Raw genomic sequence first — 19,475 nt, 5'->3', positions numbered from 1 at the left:
TTTCTTTTTCATTTTATATCTGTGGTATTATTGGAATTTTTATGTATACCTAATATCTCTTCTATAATTTTGAAAAACTAATTATAGTTAAAACAAAACATACTATCTGCCCCAAAATTTGAACTTCCTTGATGTATTTCTTGATGCAAACAAAACTGAAAATAGCCTCTTTGTCTTATTCCTAAAATTAACTCCTTCTGAGTCAGGCCTTCCTGACATGAATTTGGCAGTTCCACATTACTATTTCCTATTCATCCTTAGTCAGATGTTCTTCTTTCCATATTTTCATTGTCTCATCATCAAAGAACTTTCTGCATCATTTTCTGTAGATACCTCTCTTTTCGCTTCCTAATTAAAATAAGTCACAATGATGTGATCATAATTGAGGGTTTTTAGTGATGGAGATTGAACTCAGAGCCTCAAGCTTGGTAGGCAGGTGCTCTACCACTGAGCTACACCCCCAACCCCTTTTATGTATTTATTTTTTGAGGCAAGGTCTCACTAAGTTGTCCAGGTTGGCTTTGAACTTGTGATTCTCCTGCCTCAGACTTTCAGAGTAGCTGGAATTTCAAGCACATACCTTTGGGCCCTGTTGAGAATTTAATTTTTAAATACTTTCAACACTTTTGGGAAGGCAGCCAAATAGAAAGTACAAGAAACTAAAAATTGATGCATACCTACTGGGCAGGCGCTTGTGCCACTGAGCTATATCCCCAGCCCCTGATGCATACCTACTAATTGCTAAGTGCTAACACATGTGCCATTAATTGTCAGTCCTGAAAAGGCGATTCCATACCACTGTTTATCCATCCCCTTCCTTCTTTATTTCCTTTTCTCCCTCATCCCTCCTTCCCTTCCTCTCCTCAAGGTAATATGGCTGGCTGATCAATGCCAGAGCTTTGACTTAAAGCCAGATCAGGCTGTGCACTTTCCCTGCCTTCATGCTACCTTTTAATTCTCCAAACTTTCAAATCTACCTTCTTAAATTTTAGGGCAAAATACCTTACTATGTCTAGCCTTATGGTCTCACAAACTCTGACATAATATAGTCACTCTTCAAGTATCCACTTTGCCAATGAGCTATTTGCTGTGGGCCAGAATTTGGTAATGAATAGCAAGCAGTTCCTTTTGTTGTTTATGTTCTGAGGGATAATATTAGCAAGACAAGTAAAGCATTTATAGGGGGGTTCTGGGAAAATGTAGGAGTGGTAAGCAGCAACAACTCAGCCTCTCCAAGATTCAGAAGCCAGACACTAGAAAATAGCAACTTGGGAGAGAAAAGGAGGGAGGTGGATCCCTGGAACCCAGGAAGTATCTGACAGGAAAATTGGAGCCTACTGAGAATCTGAAGAAACAGAACATAATGCAGAAAAAGGAAGAGATAATCTACACTTTCTCCCTTGGTTCCTGGCTCATGGTTCACAAGAAAGGAAAACCAGATCTACAAAGTGAAAGCAGGGGACTCCAGAGGCCTTCAGGGAGATATGCAGCAGTGAAACAGACCAGTGGATGCTGTCTGCTTAAACCAATGGTTAGTGACCCCAGCCCACGTGCCTGCCATATCACCTGGAGAGAGTGGTAAGACACCATTCTAGGGAGGGATCAACTGAACCTGGGACTCAGAGCACCTATGGGTTGGCTTCATTTTAGGGCTCCTGATGTTATGGTCCCACTGTGACTGGATGAGGGACAGCCATGGTCAGGGAACCATGGTCAGGCTGGCAAGAGACCCTGGGAGGGTTTTAAACTAAAGGATTCAGGCCCTACTCCCATGGCCAGAGGTCAGGCTCAGCCTGAAATCCTATGGATTTGAAAGTTGCAAGGAAACACAATGTTTCCTAAAACTCAAAACTCCCCTGAAGCCAATCCAGGGAGCAGAGAGTAGCAGAATAGCCACACATCTAAATTAATCAAACAGATAACAGAGGAGGCTAGAAAACAGACTAAAGAGGTACTCAGTGGGATTAGAGAAGATATAATTAAACAGATCATGGAAATAATAACCAAAAAGATGCAGGAGCTTTCAGAAGACACAGATAAAAACATAGATGAGCTAAACAAAATTATACAAAACATGAATGACCAGTTTACCAAAGAGTTAGATTCCATGAAAAGGTTTCAATCAGAAACCCAGAATGTTAAAAATTATACCGAGTTCCCCTTCCTTGTTGATTTGTTACCTTCTGCCCACCATGAATGTTTCTCCTCTGCGATGCCCCTCTGCCAGGCCACTGTGCCTTGGAGCCAACTGATTATAAACTGAAACCTCTACAAACTATGAGCCAAATAAACATTTTCCCTTTGGGTATGGAGCATTTTGTCTCAGCAACAAGAAAAGTAAGACATGAGCCTAGGATATATAGTAAGTTTGAGACCAGCCTGGACTACATAATGAGACACTGTCTCAAATAAATACAATGCATATGCATGCACAAGGTGGCACAACTGAATAAGTATTTCAGAAATGCAAAGTAACAGAGCATGGAGAAGTGGAAAGGACCCTATCACAGACAGAATAATTCTACTGGGGTAAGGAACGTGAGAAAGTAGTTGTTTGTGGTATCACACACCTGTAATCTCAACTACTTGGGAGGCTGAGGCAGGAGGATCACAAGTTGGAGACCAGCCTAGGCAACTTAGTGAGATTATCTCAAAATAAAAACTAAAAAAATGTCTGAGATGTACCTCAGTGGTATGTTGTTCTTGAATTTGATCCCCCGTACCCACTCCAAAAAAAAGAAAAGCAAAACAAAAAATCATATTGAAAGTAGAGACAGCAGAACTGACGAATGTAAAGGCAGAATTCCAGAACTAGAAGACAAGGGTGCCTCCAAAGACCAACTATACAAAGACACCTTAAAAGTAACAAAGGAATATGGAAAATGGATCTAATGACTGATAGATGATGCAAAGAAAACTAACCTAAGAATAATTAGAATAAGTGAAAAATCAGAAGATAACACAAATGTCATAAAAACCTCTTTACAGAAACAATAGCAGAAAACTCCCCAAATATAGGGAAAGAAATAAGCAGACAGATAACTGAGGCATATAGAAACTCACATAGCTTTAATAAAAAGAAACTTTCCACTCCACATTATACTCAAAGTGCTAAAGGGCCATCATAAAATAAATCTTAAAATCTGTTAAAGAAAGGCAACAAATCACATATAAAGGTAAACCCATTAGAATTACAGGAGACTTTTCTACACAAATGTTAAAGGCCAGGAGGGTTTGGATTGAAGTGTTTCAAGCACTAAAATATAACCAGTTCCAACCCTGACTTACATACCCTGAAAGATTTTCCTTAAAATCTGATGAAGATATAAGGTATTTCCCTAACAAGGAGCACCTCCAGAAATTCATGACCACCAAGCCAATGTGTCTTGGTTACTTTTCTGTCATTGCTGAGACAAAATACCTGACACTCAATATTAAGGAAGGAAAGGTTTATTTAGCTTACAGTTTGTGGAGGTTTCAGTCCATACTTGGCTGGCTCCAAGGCAGGGTGGCACATGGCAGAGGGCAACAGTTCATGGCAGCAGAAAACAGCAAAGCAACCAGAGCAAAAAAGGAGGAATGGTGGCCAGCACCCTCTTTCTTTCCCTTATATATGCAAACTGTCTGCCCTAGGGCAGGTGTAGCACATAATCCCAGCATTGGATCATGGATCAATCATAAACTCTAAAATCCCACCACATGACTGCATGAGGCTTTGGGGGGACATCCAGACACAAATCATAACACAGTGTTACAAAAAAAATTCTCAAGGATATCCTAGAAAGATACAATGAAACCAACAATGTCAATAAGTCAAAGGAATGAGTACGTTTGGCTAAGCAAAAGGGAAAAAAGAAAGTAATCAGTAACAGGAAAATAATGCAGTGACAAGAGAAATAAATAAAAGAGCTAAATTATCATTACTGGCAAATAACATGATCTTCTAGTTAGAAGATCTGAAAAACTCCACCAAAATCCTGCTAAGATTAAAAACCAAATTTAGTAGCATGATAGGATACAAAGTCATCACAAAAAAATCAATAGCACACCTGACCTCTTTGAAGTGGTAAAACAAAGCAATTAAATGAGGCTCTAGAAAAAATCAAATCAGAAATAATTTATCAGATAACTGCAAAGATGGTGTCTACAAGAAAAACCATGCTTAGTGACTCTAGAACAGATATAGATAAAAAAATAGGGGAGCTTAAGGAAATTAGGGAAGACATGAACGATCAGCATAAGAAAGAAATGGAATCCAAATGGCAGATTAAAGCAGATATGCAAGAGATTAGAAATTCTACTGAAAGTATCCGCAGTAGGATAACCCAATGTGAGAATAGGATCTCAGATATAGAAGAAGGGCTTGCAGTTAGTGCTCATGAAAAGAAAGATTTCTTAAAAAGAGCAAGGGACAATGAGAAAACAATCAAGTGGCTCCTAGATGAGGCAAAGAAGAATAAATTAATGTCAATTGGAGTCAATAAAAAAGCAGGAGATAACACAAAAAAAACTGTTCAAAGAAAACTTCCTTGGTAGGAAAAAAGAGTTTTGACATACAGAGAAGGGAGGAATATAGAGCTCAAATTAGCCAAAATCAAAAAGAACCTACCACCAGGCATATCATACTCAAGATTCCAGAAATTCAGCACAAGAATCTTAAAATCTGTTAGGGAAAAGAAAAAAATCAACTACAAAGAAAAGCCTATCAGAATCACAGCTGACCTCTCAGGACAAACCCTCAAGTCAAGGAGGGCTTGGAGTGAAGTATTTAAAGCTCTAAAGGAAAACAACTTTCAACCTAGAGTGATGTACCCTGCAAAACTATCTTTCAAAATTGATGGAGAAATAAGATACTTTCATGACAAAGAACATCTGAGGAAATTTACAACTGCCAACCTAGCACTCCAAAAAGTTTTGAAGGACATTCTGGAAAGAAATAACAATGACTACAACTCTGTGAACCCCAACAGAAGGAATCCACCAGGCAAGGCAAATAATTAAACAGAGGGGGAAAAAAAAAGAGGGGATCCAACAAGAGGAAAATAACATGACAAGGGTAAGTCAATACATATCAGCTATTGCTATCAATGTTAATGGTCTCAATTCACCAATCAAAAGACACAGACTGACAGAATGAATCAAGAAGCAACATCCAACAATATGCTGCACACAAGAAATATATTTAATTCAAAAAAATCATAAGCTAAGAGTTAAAGGATGGAAAACAATACTCCATGTGAAAGGAGCACAGAAAAAAGCAGGGTAGCTATTCTATTTGCAGACAAAGTGAATTTCAAGCTGACTGACTGAGAGATAAAGAAAGTCACTACATCCTTGTAAAGGGAACAATCCAAGAGGAAGAGATAACAATCATAAATATATAGGCAACAAATACCAGTGTACCCAACTATATCAAACAAGCATTAATGGGCATGAAAAATAAAATAAGCACTAATACAATTGTATTGAGGCATCTTAATATCCCACTGTCACAAAAAGATCAATTAGACAAAAAATCAACAATTAATATTAGAACTGAACCAAACTTTCAAACAAATGCACTCAGTAGATGTCTGCATAGTGTTCCACCCCACAACATCAGACTATACATTCTGCTCAGTTGCACATGGGATGTTCTCAAAAATACACTACATACTAGTTCAAAGAACACGCTTAAATAAATGCAAAGGAATCAAAAATTATCCCATACATATTATCACACCATAGTGCAATGAAATTGGAAATCAATGGCAGAAGAAACCACAAGAACTTCATAAACACATGGCAATTAAATAGCACCATCCTGAACAATGGGTCACACATGAAATGAAAGAATAAATTAGACAGTTTCTACAACTAAATGATAATGACAGTACAACATATGGGAATTTATGGGATACAATGAATGCAATCCTATGAGGAAAATTTATAGTAGTGAATACCCATATCAGGAAAACAGATCAAGTGCAAAGAAACAACTTAATGGTGAACCTAAAAGTTCTAGAAAAAATGAGCAGGCTAAGCCAAAGCTTGTATAAGGGAGAGTATTATAGAGATCAGAGCAGAAATTAATACATTGGAGACTAAGGAAACAGTACAAAGAATCTATGAATTGAAGAGTTGATTCTTTGAAAATTAAATAAAGTCAACAAACTCTTCTCCAACCTTATCAAAAAAAGAATAGAAAAGGCTCAAATCCACACAATTGGGAATGAAAAGAGTGAAATCACAATGGGCCTTGAAGAAATCCAGAAGATCATCTATACTTACTTTGAGAACTTGTGTTCTAGTAAGATGGAAAATGCAGAAGAAATGGACAGATTCCTAGATACATACGAATTACCAAAGCTGAATGAAGAAGATACAAAAATCCTAAATAAAACAATATCAATCAATGAAAGTGAAGATGTAATTAAAAACCTACCAACAAAGAAAGCCCATTCCCTGATGGATTCACTACTGAATTATAGAAGATACTTAGAGAAGACCTAACAGAACTACTTCTCAAACTCTTTAATGAAATTGAAACAGAAGCAATACTCCCCAATTCACTCCTAGAAGCAAACATTACACTGATACCAAAACTGGAGAAAACTTGACTCAGAAAGAGAATTACAAGACAATCTCCTCAATGAACACAGATGCAAAAATCCTCCATAAGATACTGGCAAACAAAATGCAGCAAATCATCAAGAAGATTATACACCATGATCAAGTGGGATTCATCTCAGGGATGCAGGGATGATTCAACATACATAAATCAGTAAATGTAGCACACCATATTAACAGAGCCAAGGACAAAACTCATATGATCATCTCAATAGATGCAGAAAAGGATTTTGACAAAGCCCAACACCCATTCATGATAAAAACTCCACAGAAAATTGGAATAGATGATCTTTATCTCAATCTGATAAAAACTCTTTATGACAAACCAATAGCCAACCTCATACTAAATGGACAAATACTGTAAGCTTTCACTCCAAAATCAGGAACAAGACAAGGATGTCCACTGTTTCCCCTCTTATTCAACATAGTTCTGGAAACTTTAGCCAGAACAATTAGACAAGAGAAAAAAATAATAGGAATAACGATAGGAAAGGAAGAAGTTAAACTATCATTATTTGCAGTTGACATGATACTCTACATAGAAGACTCCCAAAACTCCACTAAAAATCTGTTAGGTTTAATAAAAAAATTCAGTAGTATAGCTGGATACAGCATCAACACTCATAAATCAATAGCCCTCCTGTACACTAATAATAAACTCACTGAAAGAGAAATTAGGGAAGCAACACCTTTCACAATAGCATCCAAAAAAATGAAACACCTAGGAATCAATGTAACAAAGGATGTAAAAGAACTCTATGTTGAAAACTATAGTACTTTGAAAAGGAGATTGAAGAGCATATCAGAAAATGGAAAGATATCCCTTGCTCTTGGGTAAGGAGAACCAATATAGTGAAAATGGCCATACTTCCAAAACTGTTATACAGATTTAATGTAATTCCAATCCAGATTCCAACAGCATATCTCACAGAATTAGAGAAAACAATCCTAAAATTCATTTGGAACCAGAATAGTCCTAGAATAACAAAGGCAATTCTGGGCCACAAAAGCAAGGCAAAGGATATCACAATCTCTGATTTGAAATTATACTATAAAGCTACTGTGATAAAAACAGCATGGTACTGGCAAAAAACACAAAAACAGACACAAAGATCAATGGAACAGATTAGAAGATGCAAAAATAACTCTAGGGCTGGGGATAAGGTCAGCAACATAAATGCCTGCCTGGCAAGCACAAGGTCCTGAGTTCAATTTCCAGTACCAAAAAAAGATAACAGAAAAAAACAAAAGAAACAACTCCAGACATACTCAGCCTTCTTATCTTTGACAAAGGTGCTGAACACACTCACTGGAAGAAAGGCAGCCTCTTTAATAAATAGTGCTGAAAAAACTGGCTTTGCACATGCCAAAGATTAAAATTGGACCCATATCTTTCACCATGCACTAAACTAAATTCAAAATGGATCAAAGATCTAAATATTAAAACAGAAACATTAAATCTGCTGGAAGATAGAATAGGTAAAACTCTTGAAGACATTGGTGTAGGCAAAGATTTTATGACTAAAACTCCAAATGCACAGGAACTATCACAGAGAATCAACAACTGGGATCTCATCTTATTAAAAAGCTTTTGCACAGCAAGAGAAACCACCAACAGAGTGAAGAGACAACCCACACTGTGGGAAAAAATGTTTGCCGGATGTTCCTCGGACAAAAGAATACTATTGAGAACCTATAAAGAACTAAAAAAAAATCAGATCTCCCATATTTAAAGACCCAATCCAAAACTGAGCATCTGACATGAATACACACTTCCCAGATGAAGAAATACAAAGAGCAAATAAATATACGATAAAATGTTCAACATCACTGGTCATTCAAAAAATGCAAATTAAAACAATTCTGGGATTCCATCTCACCCAGGAAAGAATGGCTGTTGTCAAGAAATCAACCAATAACAAATGATAGTGAGGTCTTGGGGAGAAAGGAACTCACCTTCATTGTTGGTGGAATGGTGGTGGGAGTGTACACTGGTACAACCACTGTGGAAATGCCTGTGGAGATTCTTCAAAAAGCTAGGATTGGAGGTCCCATTCAACCCAGCTAATCCCCTTCTGGGTATCTTCCCAGAAGAATTAAAAACATCATACCACAGTGAACTATGTGCACTCATGATTATAGCAACACAATTTGTAATAGCTAGATCTTGGAAATACCCCAAATGCCCATCAATGGAGGAATGGATTAAAAACAGATGTGGTCATTTTATATAACAGAGTTCTACTCAGCCATAAAGAAAGATAAGCTGGACACTTTTATAGGTAAATGGATGCAACTTGCAACCATACCCATAAGTGAAATAAACTAGATTCACATGTGTAAATACTGTTTGTCTCCCTAGTGTGAGAAGCTGAAAGAGGAAATAAGATCCAAGATGTACGATAGAAATTATAAAATGGGAAGAAATTGTTCAAAAACAGGGAAACTGAGGACATACTTGTAGGCAAGACTTTCTGAACAGAACCCATTTGCACAATAAATAATGCCAATGATCAACATATGGGATCACACCAACCTAAAAAGCTTCCACACAGCAAAGGAAACAGAGTGAAGAGACAAACTACAGAATGGGAAAATTTTTTCCAGCTATTTCTCAGCAAAGGACTAATATCTAGAACATATAAATAAAAATTAGACCCTCAAATTTAAAGACCTAATCAAAAATGGACATCTAAAATAACAGACACTTCTTAGATGAAGAAATAAAAATGACCAATAAATGAACAAAAAAATGTCCATCATCATTGCCCATTCAAGAAATGCAAATTAAAACAACACTAAGACTTCATCTCACTCCAGAATGAATGGCTATCATCAAGAAAGCAACCAATAACAAATGCTAGTGAGGCCATGGGGAGAAAGGAACCCACCTTCACTTTTGGTGGAGTGTAAACTGATACAACCACTATGGAAATCAGTGTGGCTATTCCTCAAAAGACTGAAAATAGAAATTTCATTTGACTCAACTATTCCCCTTCTAGGTATCTTCCCAAAAGAGTTAAAGACATCACATTACCGTGATGTATGCATACTCATGTTTATAGCAGCACAATTCATAATAGCTAAATCTTATAAGCAGCCTACAAGTCCATCAAGAAGCTCCAGTGGCACAATCGATTAGCGTGCAGTACTTATATATGTCCATCAACAGATGAATGGATAAAGAAAGTGTGGCATTTATACACAATGGAGTACTATGCTGCCATAAAGAAAAGTAAACTTGCATCATTTGTAGGAAAATGGATTAATCTTGAGACCATAATGTTAAGTGAGGTAACTCAGACACACAAGCTTAAATATTGCCTGGTTTCTCCTATATGAGAAACTCGATGTATAAATAAATTGCAAAATAAAAGACAATAGGAAAAAGAGTGAGGAAAAAGTTATTATAATCCAGCAGGGACAATGTATCTAAAAGGGCACCTTGATATAGTATAATTCTCATTTGTGTTTTATATTTTTTTTGCATTTTAGTCTGTATGTATGATAATCAATTTTATAGGGACTTATAAATAAATGAATATGATGTTAGCAAAATGGGAGGAGGAGGGAAAAGAGATAAAAAGAATTGGGGCATTATGCATGTACCAATCCCTCACAATGAATGCAATCATTTTGTACTGCAAAGAGGTAACAATAAATTTTTTTTAAAAAAATTTCTAAATGTTCTACCTTTGGGCAAATGAATCTTATGGCAACTCTGACCAAAGTATCTCATTGCTGTTGTGTCTGGCTCTATGCAATTTTTGTGATCTGCCTCCATCAAGAACACATCATTCTTATCATTCTTTTTTTTTTTTTTTTTTTTTTGAGGCAAGCCTCACTATGTAGTTTAGGCTGTCCTTGAACTCACTATGTAGCCCAGGCTGGCCTCAAACTCCAGGAAATCTTCCTGCCTCAGCCTCCCAAGTGCTGGGATTACAAGAGTGCACCACCACACCCAGATACATCATTCATTTTGGCCACTCTGCACAGTGCTGGCATGCCATGTACTTCACATGCCATGTGATTCCTCTTTCATTCAGCTTGTTACTTAGCCAGAACTCTGCAGAGGGCTCTGTCTCACCTTTCTGGATTTCTAGGCATACAGTACAATTTCACTTCCCATTCCAAAGGGAACCTTCCTAATGTTCTTCTTCTAATGCCTGGTTCTACTTATAAGGTGCATTTGTCCAGGTCTTTGTGGCATCTCTTAGCTGGTGTGTGTTACCTTAATATTTTAAGTTCACTATATGCTGTCAGCTTGAATCATATGAAGTTACCATTTCTGTAGGTCAAAAAGAGTTGAACATTGGCAATTTCATATGGATGAACCTAATGCATGGGCTGTGTATTGATATAGAAGCAGAGGAAGTCATAAGCTCTATTTCTGACTCTTCCTAAATATATCCTTCTGTGGCTTAATGGGTACCTCCCCCAGTGCTGTTCATACTGTCGTATATGATGCCATCCATAGCAATTGACTTTAATATTATCAGGACTTTTCTCCTTTCCCTTCCATTTTCAATTTAAAGTTCTCTTTATCTGTTCAGCAAAGGTCTGGGTAAACACATTTTTCTCAGTTGTTATAGAAAATTGTGTCCCTAGCCAACAGCCCAGAATTCCAGTATTTTAAACCATGATCCACATAAAACAGATCCTATTCTAAAATTCCATCTCTAGAGACCCCCATTTCATCGTCCATGTATTCTTTTCTATTCCAAAGTATCAGTTTTCTTTTGTAAGAAAATAAAACACCACCTGGTCCCCCCTAGTCCTTGAATTTTCTGCCCACACTTCATAGTCCTTGCAGATTTCTATGGCTCCTTTGGTGAAGGCCACTCATCCCTGCACGAGTGACACTTGTTAGAATAAGAGTTGGAGGAAGGCGGAAACGGCATCATTTGTTTGATTTCATGGCTTTCTCACAGCTCTCTGTTAAATGGCAATGACAATGCAGTAGTCATGTCTGCCTTCCACAACATCAATCAGAAAATAGCAATGATTATTCATTCACTCATTCCTGTGTTCATTTATTTTTTTGTCTGACTAGCCAATGAATGATTGTGGTTTAGACAAGATCCTGCCCTCCATGAGCTTACAGTCTACAGAGAAAGAGGCTATGCTCTCTCACATTCATTGTATTAGAACAATTGCAATAATAAAGGTAGACGGTACTATGATAGTGAGAAGAAAGTACTGAGATTTGAAAGGGAAAGGTCGTGAAGTGCTTTGTTAAGAAGCTGAGCTGGCTTTAAAGATATATACAATTTCTTTTTCTTTTTTTTTTGATATGTACAATTTCGACATAAGGAATGAGGGGGGAAGGGTCTTCTAAGCAAAAGAAGCAGCTTGGTGAAGGTATGTAGTCTTTGTGTAAGAGGCATATTTGGTAGCATAAACTGCTTAAAGAGGATTAGTGGGGAAGGGGTTTAAAACATAGGTTGAAGGATCTCCATTCTCTGACTGAGGAGTTTAGACTGTATTGCATAATCCATGGAAAGAATGCTTGTTTTTGAGTCCAGGTTTCACTCTATTGCCCAAGCTGGCCTTGAACTTCTGGACTCAGGCTATCCTCATACCTGAGCCTCCCTGCTAACTAGGACTACAGGCTTATGTCCCCATGCCCAGCTTAACCACTGTAGACTTTTGAGCTAGGAAGTGTCAGGGTCAAAAATGGACCTTGGGAATACTAATCTGGGAAAAAGTGGGTAAACTGTACTGAAGAAAGTAGAGGGTAGAGGTGTAGAGAAAGGAAAACTAACTTGGAGACAATTATAATTTCCCTATTTTGCCCTTTAACAAAGCCCCATACTTTTCATTAAACTAACTTAGCAGTTAGTAAGTTTGTGTAGTTATTTAGTGTCTTAGTACCTCCGCCTTCTATCAGGGCAGGGAACATATCAGTTTTTTTCACTACTGTGCTCCTGGGGCAAAACATTGAAGAATTACATTGGAACAATAGTGGTGAAAACAATAGAAGAGGAAGCTAGGACTATTATAATGACATGATCAGAGGTGCTGCAAAGTTTTCAGGTTTGAGTAGGTGAAGGTCTGGGGACTCGTATGAATGCTGAAGTCAGGAAATCACCAGTGAATTCAATGTGGAAAGAGAAGAGAACCAAGAACACAATTACCAACACTTAAGGGGGAAGAAAAAAGAAGGAATTGCAAGAGGCAGAGAAAAATGAGTAGATACTTCTCAGAAGAAGTATAAATGACCAATACACTAAAAAATGTTCAACATCTCTGGCCATTAGAGAAATGCAAGTTGAAACAACACTGAGATTCCATTTACTCCAGAAAGAATGGCTATCATCAAGAAATCAAAGAACAAGTGCTGGCAAGGTTGCAGGAGGGGAAAAGGAACGCTTCTACATTCTGGGTGGAAATGTAAACTGGTACAACTACTATGGAAATCAGTATGGAGATTCTATACTGATTTGACTCAGCTATTTCCTTCTAGATATCTTCCTGAAAGTTGAAGACATCACACCAAAGTGATGTATGCATAGTCATGTCTAGAGCATCAGAACTAAGGTAAATCTTGGAAGCAGCCTCTACATCCATAACAGATGAATAGATGAACAAAATGTGGTACTTATACAAAATGGAGTACTACTCTGCCATAAATAAGGACACATTTCAGTCATTTGTAAGAAAAAGGGTGCAGTTTGAGACCATAATGTTAAGTGAAGTAAAGAAGACACACAAGTTGAAATATTGCTTGGTTTCTCTGACATGAGAAACCCAAATGTAAATAAAGGGATTTTATCTAAATAAAAGATAGATAATAGGGAATAGGGAGATCTTTGAAAAAGGGAAGGGAACCAAGAGATGGAGGGAGGAGGGTGGAAAGCAAGGGAAGGGCATGAAAAAAAGAATTAAGATGTGTTATGTATATGTACGAACTCCCCATGAGGATGACCATTATGTCCTGCAAACATGTACTAATAGAACTATAAATTAAAAAAAAAAAAAGAAAAGCAGATGTAGGAGAACCAAGAAGCTAGTGCCAGTGAGGCCAAGGAAAAAGGTTCAAAAAGGAAATATAAGAATGGCTGATGAGAATGAGGCCTGTGACAGTAGAACTTGTGACTTACAAGTCACTTCTTTTTTTTTTCCAGTACCGGGAATCAAACTCACAACCTCACGCTTGCCAGGCAGGCGCTGTACCGCTGAGCTAAATCCCCAGCCCTGCAAGTTACTTTAGAGGGCATAATTTCAGTGAAGCGATGAGAGCGAAAGCCAGACCGAGGGAAATATGAGAGGAACGTGATAGCCCCAAGCCGGCTATTCTTTCCAGAACTAGCCACGGCAGCACGGTCAGGTCCCGCTGTGCCGGAAGCGCAAAGCCCCACACTGCCTGGTGTAGTGACCCCTGAGGCTCCCCCCCCCGCCGCCCCGCCTCCCCCATGCCGCTCTTTCAGCATCTCAGTAGCTGCCCCGGTGATAGGTGGGGACCTCAAGCTTCCTCACAGGGTACCTAGGGCTACTTTGGGCCCCTCCATTCCTGTATTTCCTCAGCACCATTTCTTGGTCCGATTGAAAAAAGTGATTCTATCTCAAAGTTTTCTGTTTCTTTAAACTGTCCTGGGAGCTGAAAGCTCTGTCCAACTGGGAAAAGGCAGTTTCTCCTGGTCCTAGTCTAGCATCGCCCAGGGATCCTTTGCTCCCTCACAGCGGGCACTGCGCCTGCCTGTGTGTAATGTTTGTGTATAAACCAAATGTGCTCATGTGCCATGCTCCTTGGCAGCTGCATTCAAGCCTTTTGTCATTTTCCTTGCTGTTTTTGTTTTTTAACTGTAAATTCACAGAAAAGCATGGACTGTCTTTTTGCAAGGGATTCAGCATAACTCATGCCCTTTAGAAATCTACTATTGTTATCATCCTCAACAAATGTGAGAGCTAGAAGAGGCCTTAAAGATCATCTGTCCAATTTCCTCATGTTTTCAAGTGAAGACAGTGAGGCCCAGAAAGGGGAAGCTGGACAGTTGTGTCACGCGCAAGGCCGTCATTAGTTGCTCTGAGGGGTGGAAAGATAGGGCAGATGTACCCCCGGCCTTGTACTTGTTTTTCTGTCTAGTTGAGGAAGAGTATTATCAACAAATAGCTACCAAGTGAGGGAGGCCAAAGTAGGCTCAGTGAGGCTAGGGAGCTGCAAGAGCAGGGAGGTGGAGCTCCTCTGGAGTGATCAACAGTGTCATCAGAATAGGTGACATTTGAGCTGGAGCTTGCACGGTTTCATTAAAGAAGAGATGGGCCGAGAAACACTCCGGAGAGCTTACTCTGACGTAAAGGGGTAGAGGCTGCGTTGGTTTGTTGAGAACTATCAGGAGGTAACTGGCAAAAGCAGGTTAGGGCCAGGATGTGAAATCAATCCTCCCCTCCCCACAGCCCACACATCCCTTCTGCTAATACTGCAGGTCTCAGCCCGAATGTCACCTCTTCAGAGAGGCCTTCCCTAGGTGGCTTTTCTAAGCAGGCCTCCCACTGTGGCCTCTGTCAGTGCATCCTGTGCATTTTCTTCATCACCTTTGCCCTAATGTGTCACTCTATTCATTCACTTCCTCGTTGCTCCCTCTCTTCATTATAGGCTCCTTGGAAACGGAACTGTTTGCTTTGTCCTTGTTCTTCCAGCACCAAGCACAGCGATCATTGGTAAGTGCTGCCCACGCAGGAGCTCCTGACTACAAGGGTAGGGGCCATGACGAGGACAATAGACTACATTGAACGTGTAAATAATCAGCATTTTGGACATGGATGCGATGGCCTAAGGAGACAGATGAGAGCTGGAGCATGAAAGGGTAGAACAATGATGAAACTTCCAGAGAGCAAGTGCTCAGAGCTGCAGGCTGAGGGAGCCTGTGGACAGGGGCATGGAGAGCAGGGACAAAGCATCTTCATATCCTTTGAACTTCATGCCTGGGAGGAAAGCCAGCCTTTGAGGGCTTTTAGTGCTGGCTGAGATTTGTGCTAAGCACTGGACAGTATGGGGCTTGGGGCAGGAGGACAGTTTGGCTCTGGGTGAGAAGCTAGCAAAGGAAAAAGAAAGAATAGAACCGAAGAACAGCATACAGTTGATGGTGAGAAAGCGGCAGCATAGGCTGGAGCAAGCCCCCAGTGAAAGGTGCAAAGAACCCGGGAAACAAACCAACTCACGCTCCCCACAGGTTAGACCTAGTCCTAGCACTTCCCTCAGGGCCTAGCCAGTCTTAGTGCAGCTCTTCCAGCCCAAGCACCTACCCTATGGTGGGTGCTGCACTAACTGCTGGGGATTTGCAGATGAGCAAGATTGCAGCGATGGCGAACCTTTTAGAGCTTTCGATGACAAAGGCTGTGGCACATGTGCCGTAGGTTCCCCACCACTGATCTAAAGTCTCTGCTCTGAAATAGGAGACTAAGCCAGCCATGGTAACACATGGCTATAATCCCAGTACTCTGGGAGGCTGAGGCAGGAGGATCCCAAATTCAGTCCTGACCCGGGCAACTTAGTGACTTGGCAAGATGGTCTCAAAATAAAAAAATAAAAAGGGATGGGGATGTAGCTCAATGTAAGTTCAGTCCCAAATACCAAAAAATAAAAAGAGGAAGCTAGAGAGGAAGACAGGTGTAGAGATGAGGGCGGGACAATGTTCTAAGTGTGACAAAGTGACAGACCAGGGTGTGCTTAAAAGCATCACAGCTGTGGCCAGATAACTTGTTTGGCTTAGAGTTCTGTCACTCAAGATGATCAAGATATACTGCAAATATTTAAATAAAATTTATTACAGTGAAAGGTACATGGTCATTAATCCCCCTCAAAAAACTCAACCTCACTGTGAACACTTATCCCATGGTTCTTGCACTTTTTGACACACTTCTGAGAGTCCTCTTTTGTGTCTTTGAGATGTGATCAAAACTGTGGTGAATGCTGCCAGGGAGTACCAGCCAACGGAAAGGCAGGCTCCCAATGTCCTCGTCCACCTTACTCACTGACTTTGGCTCTTCCCCAGAGTTAAAATGACCATGAAAGATAAACATTTTAATCAATTCAGGACATCAAGTCAGCCACAACAACAGAACCAAAGGCGCTCCTGAAAGAGGACTTTCGGAACTGCTTCAGAGGTGACATTCACAGAAGGATGGGATACGTTCAAAGTGAGAGGGAGTATTTTGAGGGGAATTAGCGGCAATATGTGTTTTCTTGTAATCAGTTTAATATTCACCATATTTTTCAGTCACACTTTGCACTAGCCATGGGACAACCCTGCACCTGTTTCCTTATCTGGAGAACAGGGATAATAAGGGTACCTAGCTCATCGGGCTGGTTTTGGCAATAGGTGAGGTAGCATACATAAAGCACTTGGTATAGTGCCTGGCACATGGCAAGCAGGAAATAAAAGTGAGCTGTCACAGTGATGTCAAAGGAAAACAAAGGAAGGGAAGGTGAATTCTATCTCTGGTGCAGGAGGAGAGGAGGTAGTTTGTAAAAGGCATTGAGTCTTCCACTGAAGCAAGATGAGGTGACGGTGAGGGCATTTATGGACTGAAAAGAAGCAGGGGCTAAGCCTCAAGGTTTGCAGTGCATTCATGGAATTCAGATGGCTTTCGCGGAGGGGCTCACAGCAGGAGATTGAGGCAGGGGGTAAAGACCAGAGCCTGCAAGAAGAAAGGGCCATGCCAAAGAGCCTGGAGTTTTTTCCTGTAGGGAGCAGGGCCTGGGGGCGAGGCACCACTGTCAGCTGTTCCTGAGGGTGGTTGGGAGGCCCGCTTGGGTGACGCCAAGGCCAGTCAGAGCATTCTCTTGCCATGTTCCTCACTGGGTTAGGACACGTTGGAACCCCCCTCCCAAGCAACCCATTTGCCAGTTCTTGGAAGTGGTAGCCGCTTGTGGTTGGCCTGCCGGGGAAGAGATGTGCAGTCAGCCCATTCAGTATAAAGTGGAAAAAGGTCCCAGTGTGCCTCACCCAGAACATAACAGTTTGGACCAGCTCTGCAGATAACGTCTTGTCAGGGCCTTATCGCTGAAGAAATTCTTCATCTAGCAAAGAACAGAGATGAACACTCTGCTCAGTGAGGAGGAACTGAGGTGTGCAGGAGCCAGTTCTACCATTACTTGTAAGTGAGGGGGCAAGAAAGAGGCTTTTGAGGAAACTGGAAATTGAGCTTCAGGAAGTTATTTGCAATGTCAAGGAAATCTTCTAGCTAGAGATGCCAAGGGAATGACTGAATGGACAATAAGATTAATGGAACTGAAACCATGAAATCCTCAACATGACAGAAGACAAAACTTGGGAATAGTGAGCTGGATGACTTGGCCACAGCCGCAGCTGAGCCCAACAGGCCCCCAGGCTTGCTTTGGACTTCAGCACTAACTCGTCAGCTGTCTTACAAAGCAACTGAACACCTGCTCATCTTATTGCCTGCTGCAGGCTCTCTGATACCTCGGCTTCAGTGGTTGCCATCAGGCCGATATTGTCCCTGCAGAAAAGGTTCTGGTGGCCTTTAGTTGTGATCTTCCTGCTCGAGCCCAGAGCCCCTTCTCAGTCCCATGTTGTGTTTGCTCAGCTTCTCAATCCTACTTTTGTCTGCATCCAACGTTAGCTTCATCTTTGAGCCCTTCAACATCCATGCTGGCTTCCCACAAAGATTTTGCATTCATTAGCTGATTTCTAGAAAAATACTTTCAACCTAAGATAAAATTGGTCATTTGCATTTGAATAAATTTTTATTTAGTCATGGGTATCATTGCATGAGGTTCTTCCTGTTCAAGACGAAGATTACAGATCAGTTGTGGTGTCAGCAGCAGAATTGAGAGGGGACCCATGTTAGCTCCTGATGAAGGCAGGGCCTTTTTTTGTTGTGGTTTTTTTTTTGTTTTTGGTACCAGGAAATCGAATTCAGGACCTTGCGCTTGCCAGGCAGGCACTTTTGCTGCTGAGCTATATCCTCGGCCCTGACAGTGACCTTCCTCTTTGTTTTTGTTTTTGTTTTTGGTTCCAGGAATTGAACTCGGGACCTTGTGCTTGCCAGGCAGGCACTTTGCCACTGACCTATCTCCCCAGCAAAGGCAGGGCCTTATCTAGCGGGCCTCCCTTTGGTGTCTCTGAGCTGCTCAGCCTCTCAGACTGGAGCAAGCTTTTCTTTACCTGTACTTTCCTCTAAGAAGGACATCATCTGTGAAGATGGTCTCCGCACTGTGTGACTATAAGCAAAATCTTTGTTCCCTTTGCACTTGGAGCTGAATCTCCTTAAAACTCTTAGAGAACCTTTGGAGCCTCCTTTTTGTAGGGCTGCCCACTAGCAAACAGAAAGAATGTGGGGAAGTAGGAGCCCATACACCAGTGATGGTGAACCTTTTAGAGCTTTCAATGATACAAACAGCCTGCTGAGGCATGAATGCCATAGGTTTGCCACCACTGCCATATACTGTAAGGTGCCACAAACAAGTGAGTGATTATCCTCCCTGGGGCTCAGCCCACACACTTTCAGGTTACTCATTCAGTTCATCATTGCTCTTGACCTTAATCACGGCAGCACTCCGCACAAGCTGCAGGGGATCAGTCATGTCAGAAACACCTTCAGAGCAATTCTGTTCCTCTGGAAGGCAGCAGGGGTGCAGCTGCCCTCTGGGACCTGGGCTCATCCTACCCTCATTCTGGGAAACAGGGGCAGCTGGCAGATAGCATTCACTGACCATTTTATCATTGCTTTTTCTGTCACGCACCTTAATTGCAGCAGGCCTTCTTCCCACCTTGTGTAGCTTTGAGAAAATGCCACATTTCACCATCAAGAACGTGGAGCCCCGTCCGGCCTGGTGCCTTTCTGGACCAGGGTGGAAGACCGAACACAGGGCTTTCACAAAAGACTTGTCACCGCCTGGG

General features: G+C 40.7%; 1 protein-coding gene across 1 annotated transcript in view; it reads left to right on the top strand.

Annotated features, from left to right (window-relative positions):
- Tex11 (testis expressed 11) overlaps positions 1-18,100 on the top strand; it is a gene marked incomplete at its 5' end in the record, with an annotated part of 374,380 nt that extends 356,280 nt beyond the window's left edge. The window contains 3 exon segments of the mRNA XM_005401706.1: positions 15,206-15,270; positions 15,895-15,962; positions 17,873-18,100. Coding sequence (XP_005401763.1) covers positions 15,206-15,270; positions 15,895-15,962; positions 17,873-18,100 — 361 coding nt within the window.
- Between the last annotated feature and the right edge of the window lie 1,375 nt (positions 18,101-19,475).

This window comes from Chinchilla lanigera, unplaced genomic scaffold (genome assembly GCF_000276665.1).
Source record: "Chinchilla lanigera isolate Chin_1 unplaced genomic scaffold, ChiLan1.0 scaffold00074, whole genome shotgun sequence".
NCBI classification, from domain to species: Eukaryota; Metazoa; Chordata; class Mammalia; order Rodentia; family Chinchillidae; genus Chinchilla; species Chinchilla lanigera.
Note: the sequence above shows the minus strand (reverse complement) of the source record. Positions and strands in the feature narration are given on the sequence as shown.